At 42.9% G+C, this 26,830-nt stretch overlaps 1 protein-coding gene across 6 annotated transcripts in view; it reads left to right on the forward strand.

The window, feature by feature from the left end:
• Nucleotides 1-26,830, forward strand: part of PLEKHA7 (pleckstrin homology domain containing A7) — a 437,534-nt gene that overhangs the window by 385,199 nt on the left and 25,505 nt on the right. For all 6 annotated transcript variants that reach the window (XM_033928326.1, XM_033928327.1, XM_033928328.1 and 3 more), the window contains 3 exons: nucleotides 6,833-6,994; nucleotides 19,178-19,311; nucleotides 21,234-21,376. In XM_033928326.1, the coding sequence (XP_033784217.1) occupies nucleotides 6,833-6,994; nucleotides 19,178-19,311; nucleotides 21,234-21,376 (439 nt within the window). The remainder of the gene's footprint in view (nucleotides 1-6,832; nucleotides 6,995-19,177; nucleotides 19,312-21,233; nucleotides 21,377-26,830) is intronic.

Consider the following 26,830-nt stretch of genomic DNA (forward strand, 5'->3'; position numbering starts at 1 on the left):
TGCAGGGATTAGTAGAAAGACATCACCTGCGTTCTAAGAAGAAACATTTCAAGACTGAGGCTTTTCGAGTTCAGTATGGTCGCGAAGATGTTAAATAATGCACATCTAACACTGAGAAACATGCATTTGGCAAGGGTCATGGTATATTCCACCTTCAGAAGGAGAATGCATGCCTGTCCAAAAAGATCCAACCCTGGGATTTACATCTACTACCCTGGGATAGACAGGTTTTAGGAAAGTGCTTGTATTGAACAGCACTCTACTGGCGTGCTAGAGGGATTGAATGGTTGGGATGGGAGGGATTGGGATGAGAGTTACTCCCTTCCCTGAAAATGAAACTGGCAAAGGATACCAGGCTCTGCAACAGGATCAGGAAAAATACATGAGCATTTCTCTAAAATGGCCGATTTAAACAAACAAAAAAAGGCAAGGGGGATGTCTTAGCAACTAAAACAAGTCTTTCTTAGAAACAGTAGGACCTACTGCTTCTATTTAAAAAAAAAATAATATCTTTATTGGAACAAGCAACACAGCCATGACACGACCAGAAATATAACACCAATAAAACAAAACACTAGCAATGTAAACATTACTGCAATATATTCACAACTCCAAGCTGTATATACTAGAGGTGCCATGACAGGTCGCCTGTCCAGTTTTAATATACAAAATATATGCCACCAATCAAGCCCCACCCCCCAACATAAACCTGAATCTAAAAGGAAAAACAACCAGCAATTCAACAGACACTCTACATTCACTCCACACTCATGCCCCCCCTCCCTCCCACAACACACACACACAACTCCTGGGATTATTTGACTCTTTTGCTGGGGAATCAGCATCTGCTGCTTGATAATCATGTGCCTTTGCCTGATCATAAATTTCTTGCTATTGCATTTCTATTGGTGGTCAAAATTATTCCGAAATTCTGGGTGGCAGTCGAAGGCCCCGTCTGTTGACATCTGGATCTCTCTGATGGCGCAGATGGCCAGGTGTCAGCTCGTGGTGGAGAAGGGGAAGAGGCAGGCCCCGGGAACGCCAGCGCTATCTCTGGTTGTGGCATCAATGTCTGACTCTCTGATGGCTCTGAGGTTTTAGGAGAGGGGAGGCTTATCTTAGTCAAGTTTATCAAGTTTATTATGCAATTTGATTAATCGCCTATTCTACATTCTAGGCGATATACAATCAATAATGAATAAATAAAAACTTGGGGTAGTTATTACATAGACAAATAAAATTACATAATTACAAAAACTTACAATCATGAAACATTAGGAAAACGATATTTAAAGGGTTACATTATGTATCAAATTTTATATTTCAGGATTACAACAATAGGGAGGGAATAAAAACATAAATAAAAATGTAAAAGATAAGAAAGATTATAAAGTTGTATATTAATTAAAAACATCATTGAATATTAATTAAAAGCATCATTGAATAAGAAACTTTTAAGCTTAGTCTTAAAATTAACTAAGTTCTTTTCTTCTCTAATATAAATAGGAAGATTATTCCAGGATTGTGGTGCGGTCACTGAAAAAATAGTAAGCCGTCTAGTGTTTATAACTTTCAATGATGGAATAGCCAATAGATGTTGGTCCTGAGATCGAAGTGTTCTTGAAGTTGTATAGGGAATTAGAACTCTAAAAATAAAAGCTGGGGTTTGGGACATTATTGATTTGAACGTAAGCAAACAAATTTTATATAGAATACGATGTACCACGGGAAGCCAGTGGGACTTTCCCACTTTCCAGGTCTTATTCTAGGACCTACAGTTTCTAATAAAGACTTGTTTGGGTTGCCTTTTTTTTGTTGTTGTTTTTGCTTGTATCCCAGGGCGAGGGATTCTTCTGTCTGCCTATATGTTCTGATTTCATAACAGACTTTTATATGTCCATGTTGCTCGGTTGATGTTTTAGACATTTCTGATTCTAAAACGGATTCTTCCACCACACATAACTGGCACATGAATGGCTTACTGTTCAATGTATTTTAAAACAGGCTCTACGTTGGTAAATACGAGTGGCGACACCTCGACCTGGACATTCCGATTCTGATTTGTACATTTCTTGCTAAAATGCCATTCCACTTTCTTTAAATGTATGCACAAGGTTATATATTGGAGTTCGTTGATGATCATGCTTGGCGTGTTTTCCCAATGGCTTCCAGATCTCTATGAATGTTTTGTCCTTATCAAACAAGCATAAAATAGATGCCATTTTGTTAACGTTTTGTTAACGTAGGCACCCTGTTATGAAAAAAAATGACCCCCCCCCCCAAAAAAAAAAAGTCTTCATTTGTACTTTAAATGCCAAAAGCCTAGCAATGTTTTGCTTTTCCAGTCTTGTTCTTCCAAAGACATTTTCTTGGGCATGAGATATTGATGATTTCTCTATCGACATAAGCTGTATGTAAAGTGCTATAATGTACGATATGATTAGACATACAATATATCCCTTTTTGCACTCAAATGTTCACGTTACATGCCCAAAAGGAAACAATACTATAAATAATCTTGAAAACGCACTTCCAAATATTTCCATATCATTTTTAAAAATGTTAATCGATGAAATATATCTCAAATTCTGGGGTATTTTGTGATATACCTGAGGAGTTTTGGGGTAGATGATTATAATTTTGGAAGTCATTTCTGTATTGGGATTTTGCTTTTTGCCCCATATATGATTCTCGCAGATTTGAAAGATACTTCTCTCCATTGATTAAATTTTTTTAAGGATAAAGAAATATTTGTAATATTTATTGGAAATACGTTTTGAAGAAGATTGAAAGTGTTCAGCACCACCAAGCCCACAAGACAGGTATCACTCTAGGCAGAGGGTTTTATATAATTAGAAGGCACCCCAAAATATATGTGGAATAAAGGAACATCTCTCCGTCTGACTGTAACTCCTATTATCTGGAGCAGAGTGTGGCATAGAGGTTAGAGTTACGGCCTCAGCACCCTGAGGTTATGGGTTCAGATTCTGTACTGCTCCTTGTGACCCTGGGCCATGTCACTTAATCCTCCACGGCCCCAGGTACATTAGATAGATTGTGAACCCACTGGAACAGACAGAGAAAAATGCTCGAGTCCCTGAATGAATTCATGTAAACCGTTCTGAGTTCCCCTGGGAGAACAGTGTAGAAAACTGAATAAATAGCGTGAAATGTTTTAGCCTCTGATAAATACTAGATTACTGTACAGGTCATGGACCTGATGGGCTGCCGCGGGAGCGGACTGCTGTGCTCGATGGACTCTTGGTCTGACCCAGCGGAGGCAAGTTCTTATGTTCTTAGTAGTAGTAATAGAGCTGGTAGAAAGGACCAAGAGACCTCATATAAAATTATCTTATGGGTAATATATTTATTTATTTAAAAAATTTCTTACTCGCTACATCTGCAATTCTGAGTAAAACACTCATAATTTAAATGAACATAACAGATTCTTATATACCGCAACAATCTCATGGTTTGGTGCGGTTTACGGATCAATAGATATTAGACAAAAAAACATCATGAAACAAAAAAAAGCTATAAAAAAAAAAGAGAAAAATCTAAAACCAGCCTCAATGAAACAAGCCTAGTAGCTGACAGCCATATAATGAGTTCCACTCAACCATCTCAATTGCATAAGAAATGTCTTTGAAACAGTGAGAACTTCTTTTCAAGTTTAGTAGGATTTTATATACCGCCTATCAAGGTTATCTAAGCGGTTTTTACAATCAGGTACTCAAGCATTTTCCCTGTCTATCCCGGTGGGCTCACAATCTATCTAACGTACCTGGGGCTAGGGAGGATTAAGTGACTTGCCCAGGATCACAAAGAGCAGTGCGGGATTTGAACCCACAACCCCAGGGTGCTGAGGCTGTAGCTTCAACCGCCGCGCCACACAACTCGGGGGACAGGCAGAGTTGCAACATGCATTGTTATGTGTAAACATTTTCACCTGCCTCTGAGTAGTTGAAATGTCTGCAGCTTCTTTCCAGTTGTGATTTCTGTAGATTTTGGGGGGATGATTTTATAAAGATGCACAGGAGCCAGTATGTCTTTAAAAGAGAGGCTACAAAGAGATGCCTCGTCCTCTCAACCTAGACAACTTGTTATCAAATTTTTAAGCACACATATGAGGGTTCTTCAAAAAGTTTCTGCACTTTCATATATTTGCGACCCAACCAAAAACATTCCTTTCTGATGGCATTAAGAAGTTAGGAGGACGCTGGGAAAAATGTATCGGAAAACAAGGTGGTTATTTGGAAAAGTGATGTAATTTGCTTTTGAGATATTTAAGAAATGGTGTTTAAAAAAATAAAAGTGCAGAAACTTTTTGAAGGTCCCTCGTATATGAAATCTCTTAGTGGTTGCGTTATTCTTTTCGAAAACACACTAATCGGAATTCCGCAATACTGATATATCACTAAAGTACCACACGTCATCCATCTCCAGTACTTTTTGCTGTGGTACTTGAGGTGATCGAGATATTTTTAACTAATGTAAGATGTGAACAGGAATGTGTAGTCGTTGACCTTATCAAATGTCAGCCATCTTTCACAAAGCTGAGCTTTGTTTGAGCTCATAAGACAAATTGGCAGCTCCTTACAGGCCATATGAGGACAAGCTCGCTAAGCGAACCTGGAAATATGGTGGTTTTCTTGCAGTGTGGCTTTCTCTTTATTTTCAGAGCAAAGGCTTCACAGACTGTCCCAACAGTAATTGCAAGGGTAGCTTTGTTTGTAATACAGATTAGTGTTGGGGGATAAATTTATAAAGCAATTTACTTATGCAAAGAATGTTTACATGCTGAAAATGAATCAATTAAATTGAGTAGATGACTATAGATACACTTCTCCCTCTGTATTTGCAGTTTCAGCATTTGCGGTTTCGATTATTTGCAGTTTTTAGTTTGCTGGCTCCTCTCCGCCCCCCAATTACATCAGTTTTCATAGAGAAATCGCTGATTCCAAGCGTTTACAGAGAAAATCGCTGATTCCCAGAACTTTCTTCACCGTGTTTTGCCTCTCCTTCAGGAACAGGCCAGGTCTCCCATCATGTTATTCGCGGTTTCACCATATTCATGATGGTTTTTAATAGAAAACAGCGAATAACATATGAAAAAGTTATTCACGGTTTTTCTGTATTCGCGGGTATGTTAATCCCCCATCACAGAGAATACGGAGGGATAAGTGTATATACAAGTATACACGCCATCCATGCTTTTATATGATCCATGAGGAGGTATTTTCGGGGACAGCATTTGGGCAGAGGGGCATCCTTGTGAGTTATATACTAATTTATAAAAACACACATACACACGTATAGCTGTACCATATAAAATACAATTATTAAACTTTCAGTACAGGTCTTTGTATTAAGTGTATATAGTAGTTATGAGATCACAACTAAGAAGTTGGAGTACTTGGCTCTATTAGAGTAAAAAGGTTTTCCCCTCAGTGTGGTGAGGGGGGGCAGTCCACCCCAGGCGCCATCTTCAGGGCGCCATCACCGCTCCTCCTCTTTGCCCCGCGTATGCCTCTTCCCTCCCCCCCCATACCTTTCGGTGCGAGCAGCCACCAACTTACTGCCCACATTAGCTTTAGCGCGCTCTCTGACGTCACTTCTGAGACCCGCGCCTAGGAAATGACGTCAAAGAGAGTGCCAAAGCCAGCGCAGGCAATAAGTTATTGCCTGCGCGCACCGAAGTTAAAAAGGTACGGGGAATGTGAGCGCGCACATGGCCGGGGGGGGGGGCAAGGGGAGGGGAGGCGCCACTCACCCTTACTTTGTCATTGCTTCCCCTGAAACAGAACTACGGTCTCAAAACACAATCATGTCAAAATAGAGCATGTCCATGAGAAACCAAAGAAAAATGGTCATTTTAGAAAGAAGTTACGAGTTGGAAAGATTATAATTCAGCTTATTGTTGTTGGAAGTTACACTGGGGGGAAAAAACAACATTTATTTGAAATTGATCCATGAGCACAGCCTGACAAGCTTTGAGAGATGCCTAGGAAGCCACAGGGCAGATGGTCTGCAAAATCCAAAATGGTGGCCAAAAGAGCAGATCGGCTGAAATAAAGTCATAAAAATCAATTCATTGTAGTGTAGACACAGTGCACATATAGAGACCCGACACAGGCTGTGTTTTGCCCATGCAAGGGCTACATCAGGGGTTAATCAAACCAGGTGTGTATATAAAAACAGCATCACCAGCCAGGTTAACACGGTAATTAGCCAAAAGATGGCAGCACTCCACAATCTGACTCTGCAGCAACCAGCAAAATAAGTGGGCAAAACACGGCCTTTGTCGGGTATATGTATGCGCATTGTGTCTCCACTACAATAAACTGATTTTTATGACATCTGCTGTTTTGACCAGCAAAAGTTTGAGAGATGAACAGTTCTGCATATTTTACACTCTTTCCAGATGGTTGACCATCATAGAACACCTGTAATGGAGGAGTATGTTACACATAAGAGTATTTTTTATAAATCTTTTGAACCGATCTCATGTTTGCTCTGTTTTGAGCCTTCACAGCAAAGGTGCTCAATGCTGGTCTTCAGGGTCCACCTCTCAGTTGGGTTTTAGGATTTCCAAATGAATCTGCATGAGATCCATTTGCATACAGTGGAGGCAGTGCATGCAAATACATCTCGTGTATATTCACTGGGGAACTCCTGAAAGTCTGACAGAGTTGCGGACCTTGAGGACTGACGCTGCTTTATAAAATAGTCTTAATATAAAATGTGATCTGGAAACTTTTGGCAGGTGCACCAAATGCCTGTCTGAAAGATAAGGATGGAGATGTTTGACCTGTTCTGTATCTCTTACCAGTGGAAACGGGAGCAAGACTTTGATTTACAGTTGCTGGAGAGGGCAGCACGAGATGCAGAAGAGAAGGAGAAGAATGATGAAGGCTGGTTGAAGGTTCAGGCTGTACCCGTCACCGAGGTAGATTTGGAGCCTCTGGACTATGACTTGGATATTAGCAAGGAGGTAACTTGGATTTAGTTCCCTTTACGAAGACATCATATTTTATGGATGGAGGCGTTTATATTTTTATTTATTTGCTCACGTTTTTGTTGTGGCTTTCTGTGAAGGTGGGAGAGTATCGCATATTACCAAAAAAAACCAAAACCTACAGGAATAACATAACCAGCTATAAAGTAAAATAAGGCACGCATGAACTAACATAAGGAAAAACATCCTTCCATAGCAAACTCATGCAGCGCCGACTGCATCTAAACCGTCAAATGCATACCAACAATTGTGCCCTGACATTTGCACGCAGGGCTAATGCGCACTGGGAGGTTGCGCTGGGAGATCCGCCCCTACAGAATACTATTTTGTCTTCTTGAATGCGTGCTGGGAAAGATACTATTTTGTCTTTTTGAGGGTTACAAAGTAACCCTCTTTTTTTAAGGGGCTAGGATGGGGGACCCCCCCCCCCCACTACACGTAAGAGATTCGGGTTAGGTTTACAGCATGATTATGGGAACCATTTTATTGGATATCTGGAAGGCCCTGATTTGCTGAGACCGTTCAGGCCCCGTCTCTTGGGAGGGGCTTGAGGCGCCTCAGCAAATAAGGGCCTTCCAGATATCCTTCACGGGCCGCAATTGTCGGGGTGCATTTGTCAGAACGGAATTGTCCCGCGCGGATGTCGGTGTACCAAACTGTGATCAGTACGATTTCCAGGCAGTCCAGAAAGACAGGTGGGAGAGTAATTTTATAAATGGTTTTTTATGCATAAACATCTTTTTTTATGTCTGCAAAAGGGGTTACATCCTTAAAATTCTGCGTAGTGACAAGAAGGCGTGCTCTTTTATGCAACTTGAGCTCAGATGCCTTTGCAATGGATCCCATGCTTAAGTTTATACAAATTTAAATTAAAACCACTTAATGCTAATTGCTTGTTAAGAAGCTGATTATCAGGGCTAATCCATGCAACTTAAAGCACCATATATAGAATTTGGGGGACAGGTTACACAACAGTGTCACTTATGTGCTAAGCTGCTAAATTTAAGCATGGACCTTTTCCCCTGTTACTGACATGGCTGAGGTGAGCACAGGGCTGGAGTTAGATATTCAGGGGTCCAAGGCAGGAACTAGGGAGTGGGCCCAAAAGCTGGTCTTCAGCCTATGCCGCCTTCAGCATGAGGCAGGCTTGGAGGCCCCCTGCAGCATGGGGGCCCAGGGCAATTGCCCTGTTTGCCACCCCCTAACACTAGGCCTGAGTGGACATGCCTAAATGTTAGTGCATAAATGCTGATTTACGCAAGGATTCTATCATGGAATCTGGGTGCCCAGGCGTTGTCATACAATTTGCGCTCAGCGCACTTCATTTTGGCAACCTTTATAGAATTCACTTCTATATGTAAAATAAATATTGGACTTGGCAATTCACTATTTTCTTTGGGGTGAGATATGGGGAAAGCCAGTTACTAAGCAAAACCAATTTCCAGAAAAACCTGCTTTTTCTCCGACTATAAATATTCCATGGCTAATGGATACTGTAGTGACTGTTGCAGTGATTTGATGTCTGCAGGGGAAGAAAGACAGGTGTCCGATGCTGGACAGAAAATGAATACTCTTTATGAAATTTTCCTGGGTGATCAAATTTGCTGTTCTGTTGCTGCCACCTAATGGCCATGGGCTGACCTGGCATGTTATAACATGAGTCCCAGGCTCGCTACATAAACTTGTCAGGTAGTGTAAAAAAAATTGATAAAATAAGAAAGTCATTGAAAGAATCAGGCAGTTGAGTAGCTTTTGCCATGTTATCTTTTTGCTCGCACAAAATACAAGGCATTAGTTTTGGGGTAGATCCCGCTGCCCTGCACCACTGTGTGTAGGCTGGTTTCAGGGGTCCCCACTACAGTGTTGCTGTTAAATACCTTCCATTTCACACACCCTTTTTCCATGATGTCCTTAATGTCCAGCACATACATCTGCATAAGTTTACAGTTCATGCTCTGATACAGTGATTTGCCCATGTTCAGTGACTGTGTCCATCAGCTTGGGTGTGGGCAGTTCTTGGAGCTGATGCAGCTTCACCACTGCTTTCTTCATGAACCTGATTAACAGGGGATCCTGGTGAAGACAGGTTAGAAGGACTTTTATTGTAAATACGCTGGGATTGCTATTCGATGATAATTTTAGGACATAATTTGAGGTTGAGGGGTGGTAGATTCAAAGGCAATGTTAGGAAATTCTACTTTACGGAGAGGGTGGTGGATGCCTGGAATGCGCTCCCGAGAGAGGTGGTGGAGAGTAAAACTGTGACTGAGTTCAAAGAAGCGTGGGATGAACACAGAAGATTTAGAATCAGAAAATAATATTAAAAATTGAACTAGGCCAGTTACTGGGCAGACTTGCACGGTCTGTGTCTGTGTATGGCTGTTTGGTGAAGGATGGGCTGTGGAGGGCTTCAATGGCTGGGAGGGTTTAGATGGGCTGGAGTAAGTCTTAACAGAGATTTCAGCAGTTGGAACCCAAGCACAGTACAGGGTAAAGCTTTGGATTCTTGCCCAGAAATAGCTAAGAAGAAAAAAAAATTTAAATTGAATCAGGTTGGGCAGACTGGATGGACCATTCGGGTCTTTATCTGCCGTCATCTACTATGTTATGTTACTATGTAAACCATGCTGATAAGGGGAAAGAAAGACAATATATCAAATAATAATTGGAAATGGAAAGGAGGGTGTCTATCGTGCTTTATTGATCTTATGGTTCCATATTATAGAGTAGGGTCAGGCCCTATTTATGTGCAGCAGATATTTTAAATTTGTAGATGTATTTTTCTTAAATTGTTTTCTGTAATCCACTTAGTTCTCGTTTTGTGGCATAGAGGAGAGTGTGGCGTAGTGGTTAGAGCAATATACAATTTGAATGTTCTAATTCAAACAAAATACGTTCAAAATACCTGCACTTAGAGGGTGCGCTTCTACAGTGTTTAAAGTGGAGAAAAAGACCTCAGTGTCACGTTGGATATGAATACAGTGGGACCTTGGTTTATGAGCATAATCCATTCCAAGATCATGCTCGTAATCCAAAACGCTCGTTTATCAAAGCAAAGTTCCCCATAGGCCTTAATGCAAACTCATTTGATTCGTTCCACAACCAAAGTTTGCAATGGTGGCCCAGGGGTGAATACCTGCCTGCGGGTGCTGCAGCTATTCCAAAGTGGTGCCTTCCTTACCTCGGGGTCCCCGTGGGCTACCCTCCCGCTTCGGCCGATGCCTCTGCTGTCCGTCAGCGCTTCCCGGCTCCTGATCCAAGCCGGCCGCCATCCTGAATGAGCATGTGCGCAGATTCACCTCTCCTAAGTCAGCCGCTGCCCCGACAACATGCTCACCACGTACAAGCATGGCCGAAGCGGGAGGGCAGCCGCACGGGGACCCTGAGGGAAGGAAAGCACCACTTTGAAATCGCTGCAGCACCCGCAGGTAGGTATTCACCCCTGGGCCACCATTGCTGGGTGCTCGTTTATCGGGGCAGTGCTCGGTTTACGAGACAAAAGTTTGCTGAGTGTTTTGCTCGTCTTGCAAAACACTCGCAAACCAGTGCACTCGTAAACCGAGATACCACTGTAATTCAAAATATCTTACAGACATATCAACTCCAAAAAGCAGTTTGGAGTTGAAGACACAACCCTGGTCAATAAAAAACTCCACTGATTCAGTTTCTTAATTTGAGTTAACAAATGCACTAGTTTGCGATATTATCAGAGAGCAAAAAAGTATAACAATGCAATATCGGCAGACAGCTTAACAAAACTCAAAGAAAATAGCAAAAACTTATCTGCTGTAGATGTCTCCTCTATACAGGTAAGCAGGAAAAAAAACGAGGCTAAGAACACCGACTTAATTATTGATCATGTCGACTGTTTTACAAACAGAATAACTTCAATCCACAAGGGCTTGAATAAGCGTTAGGACTCCCAACGGGGCCCCTGTTTTGCTATCCAAAGCTTCGTCAGGGGAAGCGCTAAGAAAAACAAAAACAAAAAAAGTAAAGAAAAACCAGACTTAACTCTATAAGAATAGCGTCTCACAAAAAGTACCTTCAAAATGAGCAGTTCACTTCCAAAATGGCTTCTTGGCGTACAGGAAGTGGAATATAAATGAGTGTCGGACGTCAAAAAAGTAATGGCGGCAAGATAATTTTTTTTTAAACGCTCTTATCAGGGGGGTTATTGCATAGAATTATCCAGGAGAACTCAAAAAAAGTCACTTTATCAAAAGAATATACTTTTAAAAAGTACACTTTCAAAAAAAAAAGACATTCCATTAAATAAATGAATTTAAACCATTAGGTGTACAGGCTTGTAGATCAAAACTCCAGCGTTGTTCACGTCTCCTCAAAAGGTTCTTAAAATCACCTCCCCAAACCGGTGGCGTCAGCTGTTCTATAATCTAGCAATCAGTGAAAGAATGGTTCAACACTAAACAATGTTCTATCATCGGAGCATCTACCTGTCTATAAGAAAGACATGATTTGTGTTCCATCATTCTAGTCTGGAGCATCCTGGATGTCTGTCCAATGTACATTGAATGGCGTAAATTGAAGGACTAATTCAAGCCCTAGTTGATTGGAGTTATTTTCTTTGTATCACAGCCGGCATGATCAATAATTTAAGCTGGTGTTCTTAGCCTCGTTTTTTTTCTGCTTACCTGTACGGAGGAGACATCTGCAGCGGATACGTTTTTGCTATTTTCTTTATTTTGAGTTTTGTTAAGCTGTCTGCCGATATTGCATGTTTATATATTTTTGCCCTCTGATAATATATAGCAAACCAGTGCATTTGTTAACTCAAATTAAGAAATTGAATTAGTGGAGTTTTTTTATGGACCAGGGTTGTGTCTTCAATTCCAAACTGCTTTTTGGAATTGATATGTCTGTAGGATATTGTGAATTATTTATATCCAATGTGACACAGGTCTTTTTCTCCACTTTAAACACTCTGCAGAAGCACACCCTCTAAGTGCAGGATATTTTGAATGTATTTTGTATTTTGTTTGTAGTGGTTAGAACTACAGCCTCAGCACCCTGAGGTTGTGGGTTCAAATCCCGCACTGCTCCTTGTGACCCTGTGCAAATCACTTAATCCTCCACTGCCCCCGCATTAGACTGTTGAGTCTGCCGGAACAGATAGGGAAAACGCGTGAGTACCTGATTTTGTAATCTGTTCTGAGCTCCTATGGGAGGGTGGGCTTAATAAAAATAAAAAAAATTTTTTAAAAAAAAGTTAAAATGTGCCCTCAGGGCATATCCAGCCAGTTAGGTTTTCAGGATATCCACAAAAAATATGCAAAAGAGAGAGATTTGCATGTGCTGTCTCCTTGGTGTGCAAATGTATCTCATTGTGGATATCCTGAAAACGTGACTGGCTGGGTATGCCCTGGGGACTCAGTTGAGAAGCATTGCTTTAGGCTTGTCACTTTAGAAACAGTTGTGATCACATTTCATGCACACTCCAACAACATGGCAGAGTAGAAGTCTTGTGTGTTCCATATACTTAAGTAGTGGATGCATTAAGAAAAAAAGAGAGATTTGCTTTGCTGATGTTATGAAAGTGAAATCCATGAGAGCATTATAAGCACTTTCACTATCTAAAGTAAACAAGACCAAGAATGTTATAATACCTCTGTATCGCTCAGTGGTGTGACCTCACCTTGAGTATTATGTTCTGGTCTCCTTATCCCAAAAAAGATATAGCGGCACTAGAAAAAGTTCAAAGAAGAATGACTAAGATGATAAAGGGGCTGGAACGCCTCTTGTATGAGGCAAGGCTAAAGAGGTTAGGGCTCTTTGGCTTGGAAAAGAGATGGCTGAGAGGTGATTGAAGTGGTACTGGTACAAGTGGATCGATTTTTTTTTTTTTTTAACTGCATCAAGATTTACAAAAACTAGGGGACACTCGATGGAAGTTACACTTTTAAAACCAATAGGAGGAAATATTTTTTTCACTCGGAGAATAGTTAAGCTCTGGAATGCGTTGCCAGAGGATATGGTAAGAGCGGTTAATGTAGCTGGGTTGTTTTTTTTTTTAAACAGTTTGAACAAGTTCCTGGAGGAAAAGTTTGCTGTTGAGACAGACATGGGGGAAGCCACTGCTTGCCCTGGATCGGTGGCATGGAATGCTGCTACTATTTGGGTTTTTGTCAGGTGACTTGGATTGGCCTCCATGAAGATGGGATATTGGACTTGATGGACCATTGGTCTAACCTAGTAAGGCTATTCAGTTCATTCCTTATACTGTAGAAAGTAGTATCTTTCTGGTCCTCTGGTGGCCCTGTAAGAGATTAATGAAGACCCTTTCTGGGTTGTGATTCACATGTTATGGATAACTCCTGCACAGTACTGCAGAATCTGAATAAAAGGGTCTATCAAATTAGCCACTAAAATCCTTTATTCAGAAACTGAAATACGGAGCCTGTTTTGCAGAATTGTAGAGGTTTATTTTATTTTAATTTTTTTACTTCTTTGTAATAGATGTTTGCTGGGTTACGGATCAACAGAAGGGAATTTTTTTTTTTTTTTAAACCATCAGATAGAAGCCATAGGGCATAGGATGAAGTTAAGAGGTGATAGGTTGCGGCGTAATCTGAGGAAATACTTCTTTTACAGAAAGGGTGATTAGATGCATGGAACAGTTTCCTGGTAGAGGTGGTGGAGACAGAGACAGTGTCTGAATTCAAGAGGGCCTGGGATAGGCATGTGGGATTTCTCAGAGAGAGAGAGAGAATGATGGTTACTGCGGATGGGCAGACTAGATGGGCCATTTGGCCTTTATCTGTCGTCATGCTTCTATGTTTCATCCAATTTAAAGAGAAAACTTTCTGTACTTTCAAAATGTATAGTGTTTTCAATAGCTGGGGATGCTGCTGCTTGAATGGATGCGAATGATCATGGTTATTGCACAGTGACACCATCTAGTGGTCAGACTCAAGGTTCTGGCTGGCTGAGAAACTATTGCTTTAATTGCTGGGCTAAATAGCAGATGTTATAACTGGTAAAAGAATGGGGATGAAAATCCCCTTTAGGGATTCCTAGAAGGAGCATGCTGAAAAGATCAGTGGCCTCTCCTTCCCCTGATGCGTTTTTATGCATTGGTAGTGCCCTGTATATAACTCTCAAAAAAATTTCACTCTGATTCTGGAGACTGTGGTTTCGCTGTCCTATGAAGCGGTATTATGTGGGACGCTATTATCTCCTACATCTCCAGTAGGCAGGCATAAAAACAGGTTATTGGGTATAATGACTTGGGTAGCCATCCAAATGATTACAAAAAACTGGAAGAATTGTGATCGCTTAAATTTCACTTTTTGGTGGAATTCGATATGCTTGTGTTTTCGTTACGAGAAAATGATTTCTGAACAAAGAGGTAATATTAAATGATTTAATCTGACGTGGGGTCCATTGACCAATTTTATTGATTCTAATTGAATGGTTTTTCCCTTTACTTTTGGTTATACTTTTTATATCCAGGGAAGGGGGGGTGGGTGGAAGGGAGAAGGATAATGTATAGGGACTGGTTTATTTATGAGTTAACATAAGAACATAAGAAGTTGCCTCCACTGGGTCAGTTCAGAGTCCATCACGCCCAGCGGTCCGCTCCCGCGGCGGCCCATCAGGCCTCTGACCTGTGAAGTGGTCCCTGACTATTCCTATAACCTACCTCTACTTCTATCTGTACCCCTCAATCCCCTTATCCTTTAGGAACCTATCTAAACATTCCTTGAACCCCTGTAGCGTGCTCTGGCCTATAACAACCTCCGAAAGCGCGTTCCATGTGTTCACCACCCTCTGGGTAACAAAGAACTTCCTAGCGTTTGTTCTAAACCTGTCCCCTTTCAATTTCTCCGAGTGCTCCCTTGTACTTGTGGTTCTCAACAGTCTGAAGAATCTGTCCAGTTGTTAGTACTATTGTATGGGTATCTTGAATATATTGAAATCAGGGGAGGAGGGGGGTGAAAATTATTCTTATGTATTTCACTGATGGATATAAGTGCTGTTTTTTCAGGCAACTTGTTATGCAATTTTTGTATGCACTGTTTTTAGAATGAAAATGAATAAAGATATATATTTAAAAAAAAAAAAATCACTGTCTTAAATAAAGACAGTGATAGAAATAATAAATGAGACACCTCGGTACGGGCCTAGGTTAAACGTTAGTAGCCAAGAAATTCATTCGATTCAGATAAGTCTAATGAAAGGATTAAATGAACTGTGATTGGCAATGGTCATGTGTTGGGATTTTTCCACAAACTTTTCTATAAATTTTGAATGAAATATCTTCCTTACAAGACAAGTTTAATGAATGGATCAAATGAACTGTGATTTTGTATTTTTATACATTGGGATGTACTTGTGAATTTATCTATTTATGAATTTTGAATGAAATTTCTGCTTATATTTTGCACTTTAGCACTTAGCACTTTTGATCATTTTGATAGTATTTTAAGGGTGGGGCTTTTTTAGCCATTTTTCGGTCCTTCTATCTTCCTCTCACTGAGTGGTTATTTAAATATATACAGTGGTGCCTCGCATAACGGACGCCTCGCACAGCGAACGCTGCGCACAACGAACTTTATGTCTTGATCCGTACAACGAACTTCGTTTCACACAACGAAGTCGCCCGAGCTGCATCCTTCCGCGCAGGCACTGCGCTTAACTGCCCTCTCTCCGCCTGGTTCCCTCTTGCCCCCCCGACTCCCCGACACGATCGGGGCAAGAGGGAGCTCAAGCCCTCTTGCCCCCCCGACTCCCCGACACGATCGGGGCAAGAGGGAGCTCAAGCCCTCTTGCCCCCCCGACTCCCCGACACGATCGGGGCAAAAGGGAGCCCAAGCCCTCTTGCCCCGCCGATTCCCCGACACGATCGGGGCAAAAGGGAGCCCAAGCCCTCTTGCCCCGCCGATTCCCCGACACGATCGGGGCAAAAGGGAGCCCAAGCCCTCTTGCCCCGCCGATTCCCCAACTCCCCGACAATATCGGGCCAGGAGGGAGCCCAAGTCCTCCTGGCCACGGCGACCCCCTAACCCCACCCTGCACTACATTACGGGCAGGAGGGATCCCAGGCCCTCCTGCCCTCGACGCAAACCCCCCCTCCCCCCAACGACTGCCCCCCCCCAAGAACCTCCGACCGACCCCCAGCCGACCCGCGACCCCCCTGGCCGACCCCCACGACACCCCCAACCCCCTTCCCCGTACCTTTCTGTAGTTGGCCGGACAGACGGGAGCCAAACCCGCCTGTCCGGCAGGCAGCCATCGACGGAATGAGGCCGGATTGGCCCATCCGTCCCAAAGCTCCGCCTACTGGTGGGGCCTAAGGCGCCTGGGCCAATCAGAATAGGCCCGGGAGCCTTAGGTCCCTCCTGGGGGCGGGGCCTGAGGCACATGGGCCCAACCCGACCATGTGCCTCAGGCCCTGCCCCCAGGAGGGACCTAAGGCTCCCGGGCCTATTCTGATTGGCCCAGGCGCCTTAGGCCCCACCAGTAGGCGGAGCTTTGGGACGGATGGGCCAATCCGGCCTCATTCCGTCGATGGCTGCCTGCCGGACAGGCGGGTTTGGCTCCCGTCTGTCCGGCCAACTACAGAAAGGTACGGGGAAGGGGGTTGGGGGTGTCGTGGGGGTCGGCCAGGGGGGTCGCGGGTCGGCTGGGGGTCGGTCGGAGGTTCTTGGGGGGGGGGCGGTCGTTGGGGGGAGGGGGGGTTTGCGTCGAGGGCAGGAGGGCCTGGGATCCCTCCTGCCCGTAATGTAGTGCAGGGTGGGGTTAGGGGGTCGCCGTGGCCAGGAGGACTTGGGCTCCCTCCTGGCCCGATATTGTCGGGGAGTTGGGGAATCGGCGGGGCATGAGGGCTTGGGCTCCCTTTTGCCCCGATCGTGTCGGGGAGTCGGGGGGGCAAGAGGGCTTGAGCTCCCTCTTGCCCCGATCGTGTCGGGGAGTCGGGGGGGGCAAGAGGGCTTGAGCTCCCTCTTGCCCCGATCGTGTCGGGGAGTCGGGGGGGGGGGCAAGAGGGCTTGAGCTCCCTCTTGCCCCGATCGTGTCGGGGAGTCGGGGGGGCAAGAGGGCTTGAGCTCCCTCTTGCCCCGATCGTGTCGGGGAGTCGGGGGGGCAAGAGGGCTTGAGCTCCCTCTTGCCCCGATCGTGTCGGGGGTGCCAGGGACTACACGGAGTCACCCACCGTACCACCCGATTCGGGTAAGCGCAGGTATCGGTGGGTGGCTTATTTGCGGGGGGGTGCCTTATTTTACATTTTTTTCTAAAAAGGGGGGGCTGTCTTATTTGATGGCCCTGCCTTATCATCGGGGAAACACGGTAGAAAAAAAAAAAAATGAACTGTTAAGTCCCAGTTTTTGCCGCTGAGACTCTGCCCTCTCACTGTAAAATTAGACTCTACTTAGTCTGTCTTTAAATTTAAAAAATGTGTGTTGTTTTAAAAAACAATTATGTTTTTAGATGTATCTAAATAAAAATAATAACCAAAAATTTATCTTTTTTATGTCATCTTAGCATATTTTATGCTGCAGAACGAATTATTTTTTTTTACATGTATTCCTATGGGAAAACGCGTTTCACATAACGAACGTTTCACATAACAAACTTGCTCCTGGAACCAATTAAGTTCGTTGTGTGAGGCACCACTGTATTCACTATAGAGATGTAGGGCTCCTTTTACTAAGCTGCGCTAGCGGTTTTAGTGCACGCTAATGCCTCCATAGAGCTGGCGTTGGTATTTTTTGTGTAGCGCGAGGTTAGCGCTAGCTAAAAACGCTAGCACAGCTTAGTAAAAGGAGCCCCTAATGATGTTACAGGGCAGAACTTATTTAGGTTTTATTTAAACCTGGTGTTTGTCATCTATGAGTTTTCTGCCCGGGGCCATGAAAGCTACCAACGTTTAATCTAGGCCCGTACTGAGGTGTCTCATTTATTATTTCTGTCATTGTGTTTATTTATAGCTAGTGAAATTTTTTGGGGAGTTCTGTACAGGGCACTACCTTTTTGTCTTATTGGATTACATTTTTGGTAGTTTTTTTTCAGAGTTTTCAGACCTGTTCCATTAAAGACACAGAGGCTTTATAGGCCGACATCATTTGGAACACTTTGAGTTAGAGCTGCAACTATACTCCTGCTGCTGAACCTTTTTGTGGGGGTGAATCCGATATGATGCCGATGCTAAGCAGTATTTCTGACCGAAGAGGAGATACCTTTATGAGCATGATGCATGATTGGTGGAAGGCAACCTTCTTATCCTTTCCCCGCCACTGCTTGTGCATCTTGGATGGGACTTCTGTCTCTGCCATACCCGCAATGCTTGACCCTATTCCCAGTAGAGCAGTGGTTCCCAAACTTGTCCTGGGGGGACCCCCAGCTAGTCGGGTTTTCAAGATATCCCTAAAGAAGATGCATGAGAGAGATTTGCATACCTGTCACTTCCATTATATGCAAATCTCTCTTAAGCATATTCATTAGGGATTTCTTGAAAACCTGACTGGCTTGGGGTCCCCAAGGACAGAGTTGGGAACCACTGCAGTAGCGTGTGACTGAAATCGTCAGCCCAGATGAACAGGAGGAAGCTATCAGGGCAAAAATAAAAAAAAGAAACTCGGGTGAATGATATATTAAATGCAGGTATTGACAAGGCCATATTCAAAAGTTTTTACATGAGTAAAATGCATGTTTAGCTTCCTAAAATCACAGTTTGACAATCTCCCTATCCTTTTACAGTAAGTAAAATTAGGCGGGGTTAGATCAGGGGAGAGAGCGTGCATTCAGGTATTTTATTTTGAAATCCCTACACATTTTTTGCGGGGGTGGTATTTGAGGTAGATAGTGTTATATATTCCCCCATTCCTCGCATTTTTGTACTTTTTTTTGTTGTTCGCATTTTCCTGTGCTTTAACTAGCTTGTGTGGATTGTTTTTTGGAAAGTTCATTTAATCTGGCAAATGTACCATCTGACTGTGGCCCCTTTTATGAAGTTGCATTAGGCTTTTTTTAACGCCGGCCATAGCAGTAAAAGCTCCAACGCTCATACGCCAGATAATAGAAATTATGTAGCTGACCTGCTTTTTATCTGCTTTGTTCCTGTTGGCCTTAGGCTCTTTGTTACATACCAAGCGTTGGGTCCATTGTGTTGAAAGTTACAATCTGTCTTTTTCCTCATAGCTGTCGAAACCTGAAAAGGTTGCGATTCCAGAGCGATACATTGAGCTGGAGCCTGAAGAACCTCTCAGCAGTGAGGAATTAGAGGCAAGATACCGTAGAGTGGAAAAGATCAAGAATCTTCTCGCTAGGTCAAGGTCAGATTCTTAACATCTCAAGAGAGAATAGGGCTCTTTTTACTAAGGTGCGCTGGCGGTTTTAGCGCTCGCTACATAGAGCTTGCGTTAGTATTTTTTTGTTTAGCGCGTGGTTTGCACACGCTAAAAGCGCTAGCGCACCTTAGTAAAAGGAGCCAAATAGTGTTACAAGGATTTGAAGGCCTGTAGAAAATGTTGACAAGTACCTCTGCAGATGTATATCCTTCTACCACTTTGCCAGACCAAGTTAATTCTAAACCATTTTGCTTTCACATGAAATTAATTTTTTTTTTTTTTAAGTACAGTAAAACCTTGGTTTGCACGCATAATTCATTCCAGAAGCACGCTTGTCATCCAAAGCACTCGTATATCAAAGCGAATTTTCCCATAAGAAATAATGGAAATTCAGACAATTCATTCCACAACCCAAAACTTTAATACAAAATACTACACGAACTTGTATTGCAAGACCTCGTTCGTTTAGAACAGTCCCTACACTCCTGCAGCATCAGAGAGAGACAAACCATCGGCTCAGTTGTGATGATGTCACGCGTGTATATGGTATGTACTTGTATTGCAAGACAAGAACCATCGGCTCAGTTGTGATGATGTGACGCGTGTATACTGTATGTACTTGTATTGCAAGAGAAGAACCATCGGCTCAGTTGTGATGATGTGGCGCGTGTATACTGTATGTACTCGTATTGCAAGAGAAGAACCATCGGCTCAGTTGTGATGATGTGACACGTGTATACTGTATGTACTCGTATTGCAAGAGAAGAACCATCGGCTCAGTTGTGATGATGTGGCACGTGTATACTGTATGTACTTGTATTGCAAGAGAAGAACCATCGGCTCAGTTGTAATGATGTGACACGTGTATACTGTATGTACTCGTATTGCAAGAGAAGAACCATCGGCTCAGTTGTGATGATGTGACACGTGTATACTGTATGTACTCGTATTGCAAGAGAAGAACCATCGGCTCAGTTGTGATGATGTGGCACGTGTATACTGTATGTACTTGTATTGCAAGAGAAGAACCATTGGCTCAGTTGTGATGATGTGACACGTGTATACTGTATGTACTCGTATTGCAAGACTTTGCTCGTTTAGAACAGTCACTACAGTCTTGCAACGTCAGAGAGGGAAGAACCATCGGCTCAGTTGTGATGATGTGGCGCGTGTATACTATATGTACTCGTATTGCAAGAGAAGAACCATTGGCTCAGTTGTGATGTGTGTATACTGTATGTACTTGTATTGCAAGGCATTGCTTGTTTATAAAGCTAAAATTTAATAAAATGTTTTGCTTGTCTTGCAAACCAAGTTACTTGCAATCCAAGGTTTTACTGTATATGTAAATGTAGGGTTATCAGATGTCTGGATTTACCCGGACATGTCCTCTTTTTAGAGAACTGTCTGGATGGATTTTGAAAACCCAGCACTTCATCCAGGTTTTGGAAGGCCTCGGCTCTGCCAGAGCTTGGGGCCACGTCTGGCGGGCCTCCGAGCTTGTTAACGGATGTGACGCAGTGACGGTCGCGCGCAAGCATGTGACGTCACCGCCTTGCATCCGCGCACGCTTGGAAGCCTTCCAGGCATGGCTCTGAGCTCAGAGAAGAGGAGGAGATGAGGTTTGTGAGGCGGGTGGAGGGGGGGGGGGTCTTGTGTCCTTTTATTTATTTTTAATATAAATGAGAACTGGCGTTTCCCTTTACTCTCCTCTGTTTGCGTGGTACGGTTGGAATATGCATTATCATTGCCCTGTGTGAGATCTTTCATCTGCTTTGTTTTGCTAGCTGTATGTCTGAACGTTTTTAACCAGTGGGGTTGCAAGAAAGAGAATTTGAAGTGAGACGAGGACATTTTATTAAAATGCCAAGGGGGGGGTGTTTCTCTCTCTCTCTCTCTCTCTGTAGTATGCACACTATGCCACCCAGTATTTCTCCAGATGAGCACAGCCCCATAGACGTGGATTCCCAGCTGCAGGAGCAGGAGCGCATGATTACAATATCCTACGCTTTAGCGTCGGAGGCTTCCCAGCGCAGTAAGCAGGTAGCAGGTAAGGTCCCTTTGTGCAAATGCCCCGCCCCCTCCTCCCCCCCAAAAAAATCAAATCACTGCTGTTAGTCCTAATGCTGTTGCCTCTCTTATATAGTAGTTTATATCAAACCGTGCATATGTGTCCAGCAGCCTTTGCCTTTGAACCTTAAATTAATGAGATCAAACAAAGAAAATGCTGATGTCGGAATTGCCCTCAGGAAAGCGGCATGATCCATTATTGTTTTATGTATAATTAATTTTTAAATTGCATTCACCAGTCTCTAGTGTGAGTAGCTTCAGTTGCCTTGAATCACCCGGGAAACTAAGAGGCTCTTTTACCAAGCTGTGCACTCTCACCACAGATTCTTCCTGATACATAGTTAAAACCGCGGGAGACAAAGCCAGGCCGACAATCACGCACAGGACATCAGCGCGTCGGATATAAACTCAATTTGAAAGCACGCTGAGGGGGGTTGGGGGGGGAACCACCGCACTTGACTTAGTGTTGGCACTGCCGTTGGGGGGGGGGGTGTTATGGGGGAACCCCCCATTATCAAGGAAACAAGCTTTTTCCCTATCCCCCCCCCACCCCTAACAGCAGCGCCAACACAACCCCCCTCGGAATGCTTTCAAATTGAGTTTAAATCCGGCACACCGATGTCCTGTGTGCGATTGTCGGCCCAGCTTTGTCTGCGCGCGATTGCCTTGCGCGGCTTTGACGTGTCACCTTCTTCCTGTGCTGTAAGCCCAGTTCTAGAGTGCCCGTAAAAAGGTGTTTTTTGAATTTTTTATTTATGTCCGTGCGCTAATGTTACCGTTTTTTAAAAATCATCTTTATTCATTTCAATAAAACAGTGGCATACAAACATTGGCCAATAATGTTACCATTTAAAAAAAAACGCCACGGCCATAGTTTTACTAGGCACGATGAATGCAGTCTGATAGAGCCAGTAGAGAGGGGAAATTAACTTGAAACAGCTCTTGCAGGGCGAAACATGAATTTTGTGTCGGCTTGCTCCAACCCCCAGTGCGGTTCAAGGATAAGTGCTTTATTTAATTTATTGATATATAAAGGAATTTACTAAGTTATTGACTTAGGAGCAAATTTATATTTATCGGAAGAACAGTCATATTAAAACAAAGTTTTTTTTGAGGCAAAATTAAATAAGTATTACGGACTGATGAGCAAGGTTCAAGCGGTAAATGCTGCAAGACCCACATACTTCTGATGGTCCAAAGAAGATTTAACGTTGATTTGTTTGATTTATGAAGGTGCATTTAGAATTGAAAATTCTAAGTTTGGTGCATTGTTACCATTTGCATGCAGCCATTAAAAAGATGTATACAACCACAAAAAACCAGGGAGGACGTTTCATTGACTTGTCTACAAGTACTCTCAAGTCTCTTTCTTAGGGGCTCTCTCTGAATATAGCACCGGACATCCTGTATTCGTGCATATGATTTTTATTACTGACATGCATCACCTTGCACTTATCCACGTTGAACCTCATTTGCCATTTTGGGACCCATTCCTCGAGCGTATTTATATCTCTTTGTAGGTCTTCGCAATCCTTCTTGTCCTCACTACTCTGAATAACTTTGTATCGTCCGCAAATTTAATCACCTCACTCGTGCCAATTTCTAGGTTGTTTATAAATATGTTGAAGAGCACAGGCCTGAGCTCCGAACCCTGCGGCACTCCACTGGTGATGCTTTTCCAGTCCGAATATTGTCCATTCACCCCAACTCTCTGTTTCCTATCTGCCAACCAATTTTTAATCACATGAGTATATCACCCTCGATTCCATGGCTCGCAATTTTTTGAAGTAGATGTTCATGCGGAACCTTGTTGAACGCCTTCTGAAAATGTAGATATATGATGTCAAATGGGTCACCCTTGTCTATCTGCCCATTTACTCCTTTGAAGAAGTGCAGTAAGTTTGTCAAGCAAGATCTTCCTTTGCTGAAGCCATGCTGGCTGGTCCTCATCAGTTTGTGTCCGTCAAGGTGATCGATGATGTGGTCCTTTATCAGCGCCTCTACCATCTTTCCCGGTACCGAAGTCAGACTCACTGGTCTGTAGTTTCCCGGATCTCCCTTCAAACCTTTCTTGAAGATCGGCGTAACATTCGCCACTTTCCAGTCTTACATCTGCCCTTACTAAAATATTTTTTTATACATTTGATAGCAATAATGGGCCTGAATGAGGTAGTTGATAGGATGAAAACCAGGATGTAAGAAAAGTCTGATAAATGAGGAAGCAAGGGTAAAAAACAGATAAAATGAAATGTTGGATTATTGTATCTATCTATGTATCTATCTATCAATCATCGTTACATCATCAGCATCAACAAAACAAATTTGAGGTTGTCTGCTTTGCTGATGATGTGATGACTTACCTTGGGCTTTTTTGGTTTGGTTTTGTTAAGGCATGTAATCCAGTTGAAATAAGTAAATACCAAACGGTCCTCTCTTGGGCTACTACTGTGACTAGGCTGTAGCATGTCCTGCCTAGTTGGGTCTCAGTGGTACATCCCAGGATGAGATAAATGTTCAGCAGAGGCACTGTTGATAAAAGATTGCATTGCTTGGATTTCAATCCTTCTTCAGCAACACGGTTCTCTTCCTTCAGTTGATACGACTTTCAGGGTGAGAGGGGGAGGCAGGAAGTAAAACCAGGGAGGATTGCTCAGGACAAAGACTTGCATATTCCTTTTCTCAAAAGATAACCCTTTCAAACCTTAACGAGTAAAGCAAAACCAGCATCTTCCTGCAAATATTTCTCGCACGCTGCAGTACCCCACATTTTGCCCTCAAGTTCTTTTTAATGTTCTCCGTCTCCCCTATCCTCGGTCTCTCTCTTGTGTTTTATTCTTTTCTTTTTTGGAGGGGTGGAGGAAAGGGGCAGTATTTCCTCCTCTGTCTTTCTCTTCTCCACAGTCAAAACCGACCTTGAGCCTCCTTAAGGGAGAAATGGTATCAAATGTTTGTGACAGGGAAAGCCTGGAAGGAATGTGGACCACGCGGAGAGACTCGTCGTGGGGGGGGTCTCATTTGCATAAGGTAGTAGTTGCTGCAAAACAAGACAAAAACGTGGGACCATGTACAGTTGCTCAGCGATGAAGCGGGCCCTAATGTCTGAAAAGAAATGGACATTCTTCCATTTGCACGAGCCTGGGCTGTAGAACATGAGGTTCGGAGAGAGAGAGATGAAAAGATTCTTTGAAAGCATATTCTAAACTCGGTCCTGGAGGACCCCCTTGCCAGTCAGGTTTTCAAGAATTTACATAAACTTGATTTGCATAAACTTGATTTGCATACCCTGCCCCCATTATATGCAAATGTCTTTCATGCATATTCATTGTGGATATCTTGAAAACCTGACTGGCAAAGGGGTACTCCAGGACCGAGTTGAGAAACACTATTTGCATATTTATTTAGTTGTTTTTAGTATTTATACACTGCTTATAGCATATAGTTCTGCTTAAGAAATTATTCATCATTTTAACAATTATTTTATACTAAAAATCAAACTAATAAAATACTAATGGAAAATGGCAATTCTAATTGACTATCTGATCACTTATTTATATTTATAAATCACTTATCCAAATTATGCTGCAGATGGCACAAGGGCAAAGCAGATGATCAGCTACTTGTAATAGAGATTTAATTTGAGAGAACAAAAATGTTAATTTGCAGGAAGAGGAGGAGGAGGAGTTTTTCTCCACTGCTTGGACATCACCTTGGTACAGGGGTTCTCAACCCAGTCTTTGGCAGGGCTGTGGAGTCGGTAGATAAATCCTTCGACTCCTCAGTTTTTGGTACCCATGACTCCAACTCCAGGTATCCAAAATTGTCTCTGACTCCTCGACTCCGACTCCACAGCCCTGGTCTTTGGGACACACCCAGCCAGTCAGGTTTTCAGGATATCCACAATGAATATGCATGAGGTAAATTTCTATTTCCATTGTATGGAAATCTATAGAAACAGAGAAATATGTTGGCAGATAAAGGCCAAATGGCCCATCCATAGCATCCATCTCCTCCTCTCCCTAAGACAGTGTCTCTTTAACGTTTTTTTCACCGTGGCACACTAAACTCGGAGCTGCGTCTAGAGGGCCTCCAAGCATGTTTGGCCGTCAACTGATAATGTTGCATGCACGTCCGTTCATGCTCAGAAGCCCTCCAGATATGGTCCTGAGCGTAGGGGCCTTCCAAAACTCGGAAAAACTGCTGGGTTTTGGAAATCCCTCCATTGCTGGGGCGCAGGGAGGAGGAGAGACACTGGTGCCTGTGATGGCAGAGAGAGGCTCGTATCTCGCCGCTGCACACCCAGAATCTCGCTGTGGCATACTATTGTGCCACAGTACACTGTTCTAAGAAATCCTATATGCCTGGCTCAGGCTTTCTTGAATTCAGACACAGTCTCTGTCTCCTTCACCTCTAATGGGAGCCTATTCTATACATCTACCACCCTTTCGGTAAAAAAAATATTTTCTTAGATTACTCCTAAGCCTATCCTGTTTAACTTCATCCTATGCCCTCTCATTCCGGAGCTTCCTTTCAAACCTGATTGGCTGGATGTGTCTCAAGGACTGTCCCCGCTCTAGAATGACTGAATGAGTTATGTGAGAATATATGTCATCTCTTCCTTGTGCCTTACTAGTAGCAGAGGAGCAAAATCACGAATTATGAAAAGTGAGAAATTTGATGAAGTTTTGGTGGCTGCGTCTTTGAATGTGCTTTTTTACCTTACAGCATTGTTTCTTTATTTTATACTAGATATTAATCTTATGGTGGCTGCAGAAAAATAACATAGAATGATTATGACAAAAAAAATATATATATATAAAAAAAAATCTTTAATGTAAAGAAGTATTAAAGCAGCAGTGCTAGAAGAAAAAATAATCCATACATAATTCAGATGGCAGTGAAAAAAGAACCATTACAGGGAAAGTTTCAAGATTATTAACAATTTATTACCCCGTGCCACGGGAAATACCTTCAGGGCGGCTTACACTCTAAAAACATAGCATATAAAACAACTTTTAAAAAAATATGAAATGGAAGAACTACAAAATATAAAAGAAAAGAAGGGCGGGAAAAGTACATTAGGTATATTTTATGTTTTGCCAGATGCCAGCAGCGCTGTAAACATAATTATTATTTAATATGCATCATTGAAGAGAAATGTTATCAACATGGGCTGCCATTAAGACATGTTATTTTGGCTCATAGACGAAACCGCGCACATACAAACCCGCCCAGACACTCGTGCGCAGGACGTCAGTGCGCTGGATTTTAACACTATTTAAAAGCACTGTGAAGGGGAGTGGGGGGGGAACCCCGCCACTTTAGTTAGAAATGTTGGGGGGGGGAACCCCCATTGCAAAGGAAACAGCCTTTTTCCCTGTTTTTTTAGGGAAAAATTAGTGTTTGCTCTGTAATGGGGGGAGAGGGGTTCGCCCTC

This window comes from Geotrypetes seraphini, chromosome 19 (assembly GCF_902459505.1).
Source record: "Geotrypetes seraphini chromosome 19, aGeoSer1.1, whole genome shotgun sequence".
NCBI lineage: Eukaryota > Metazoa > Chordata > Amphibia > Gymnophiona > Dermophiidae > Geotrypetes > Geotrypetes seraphini.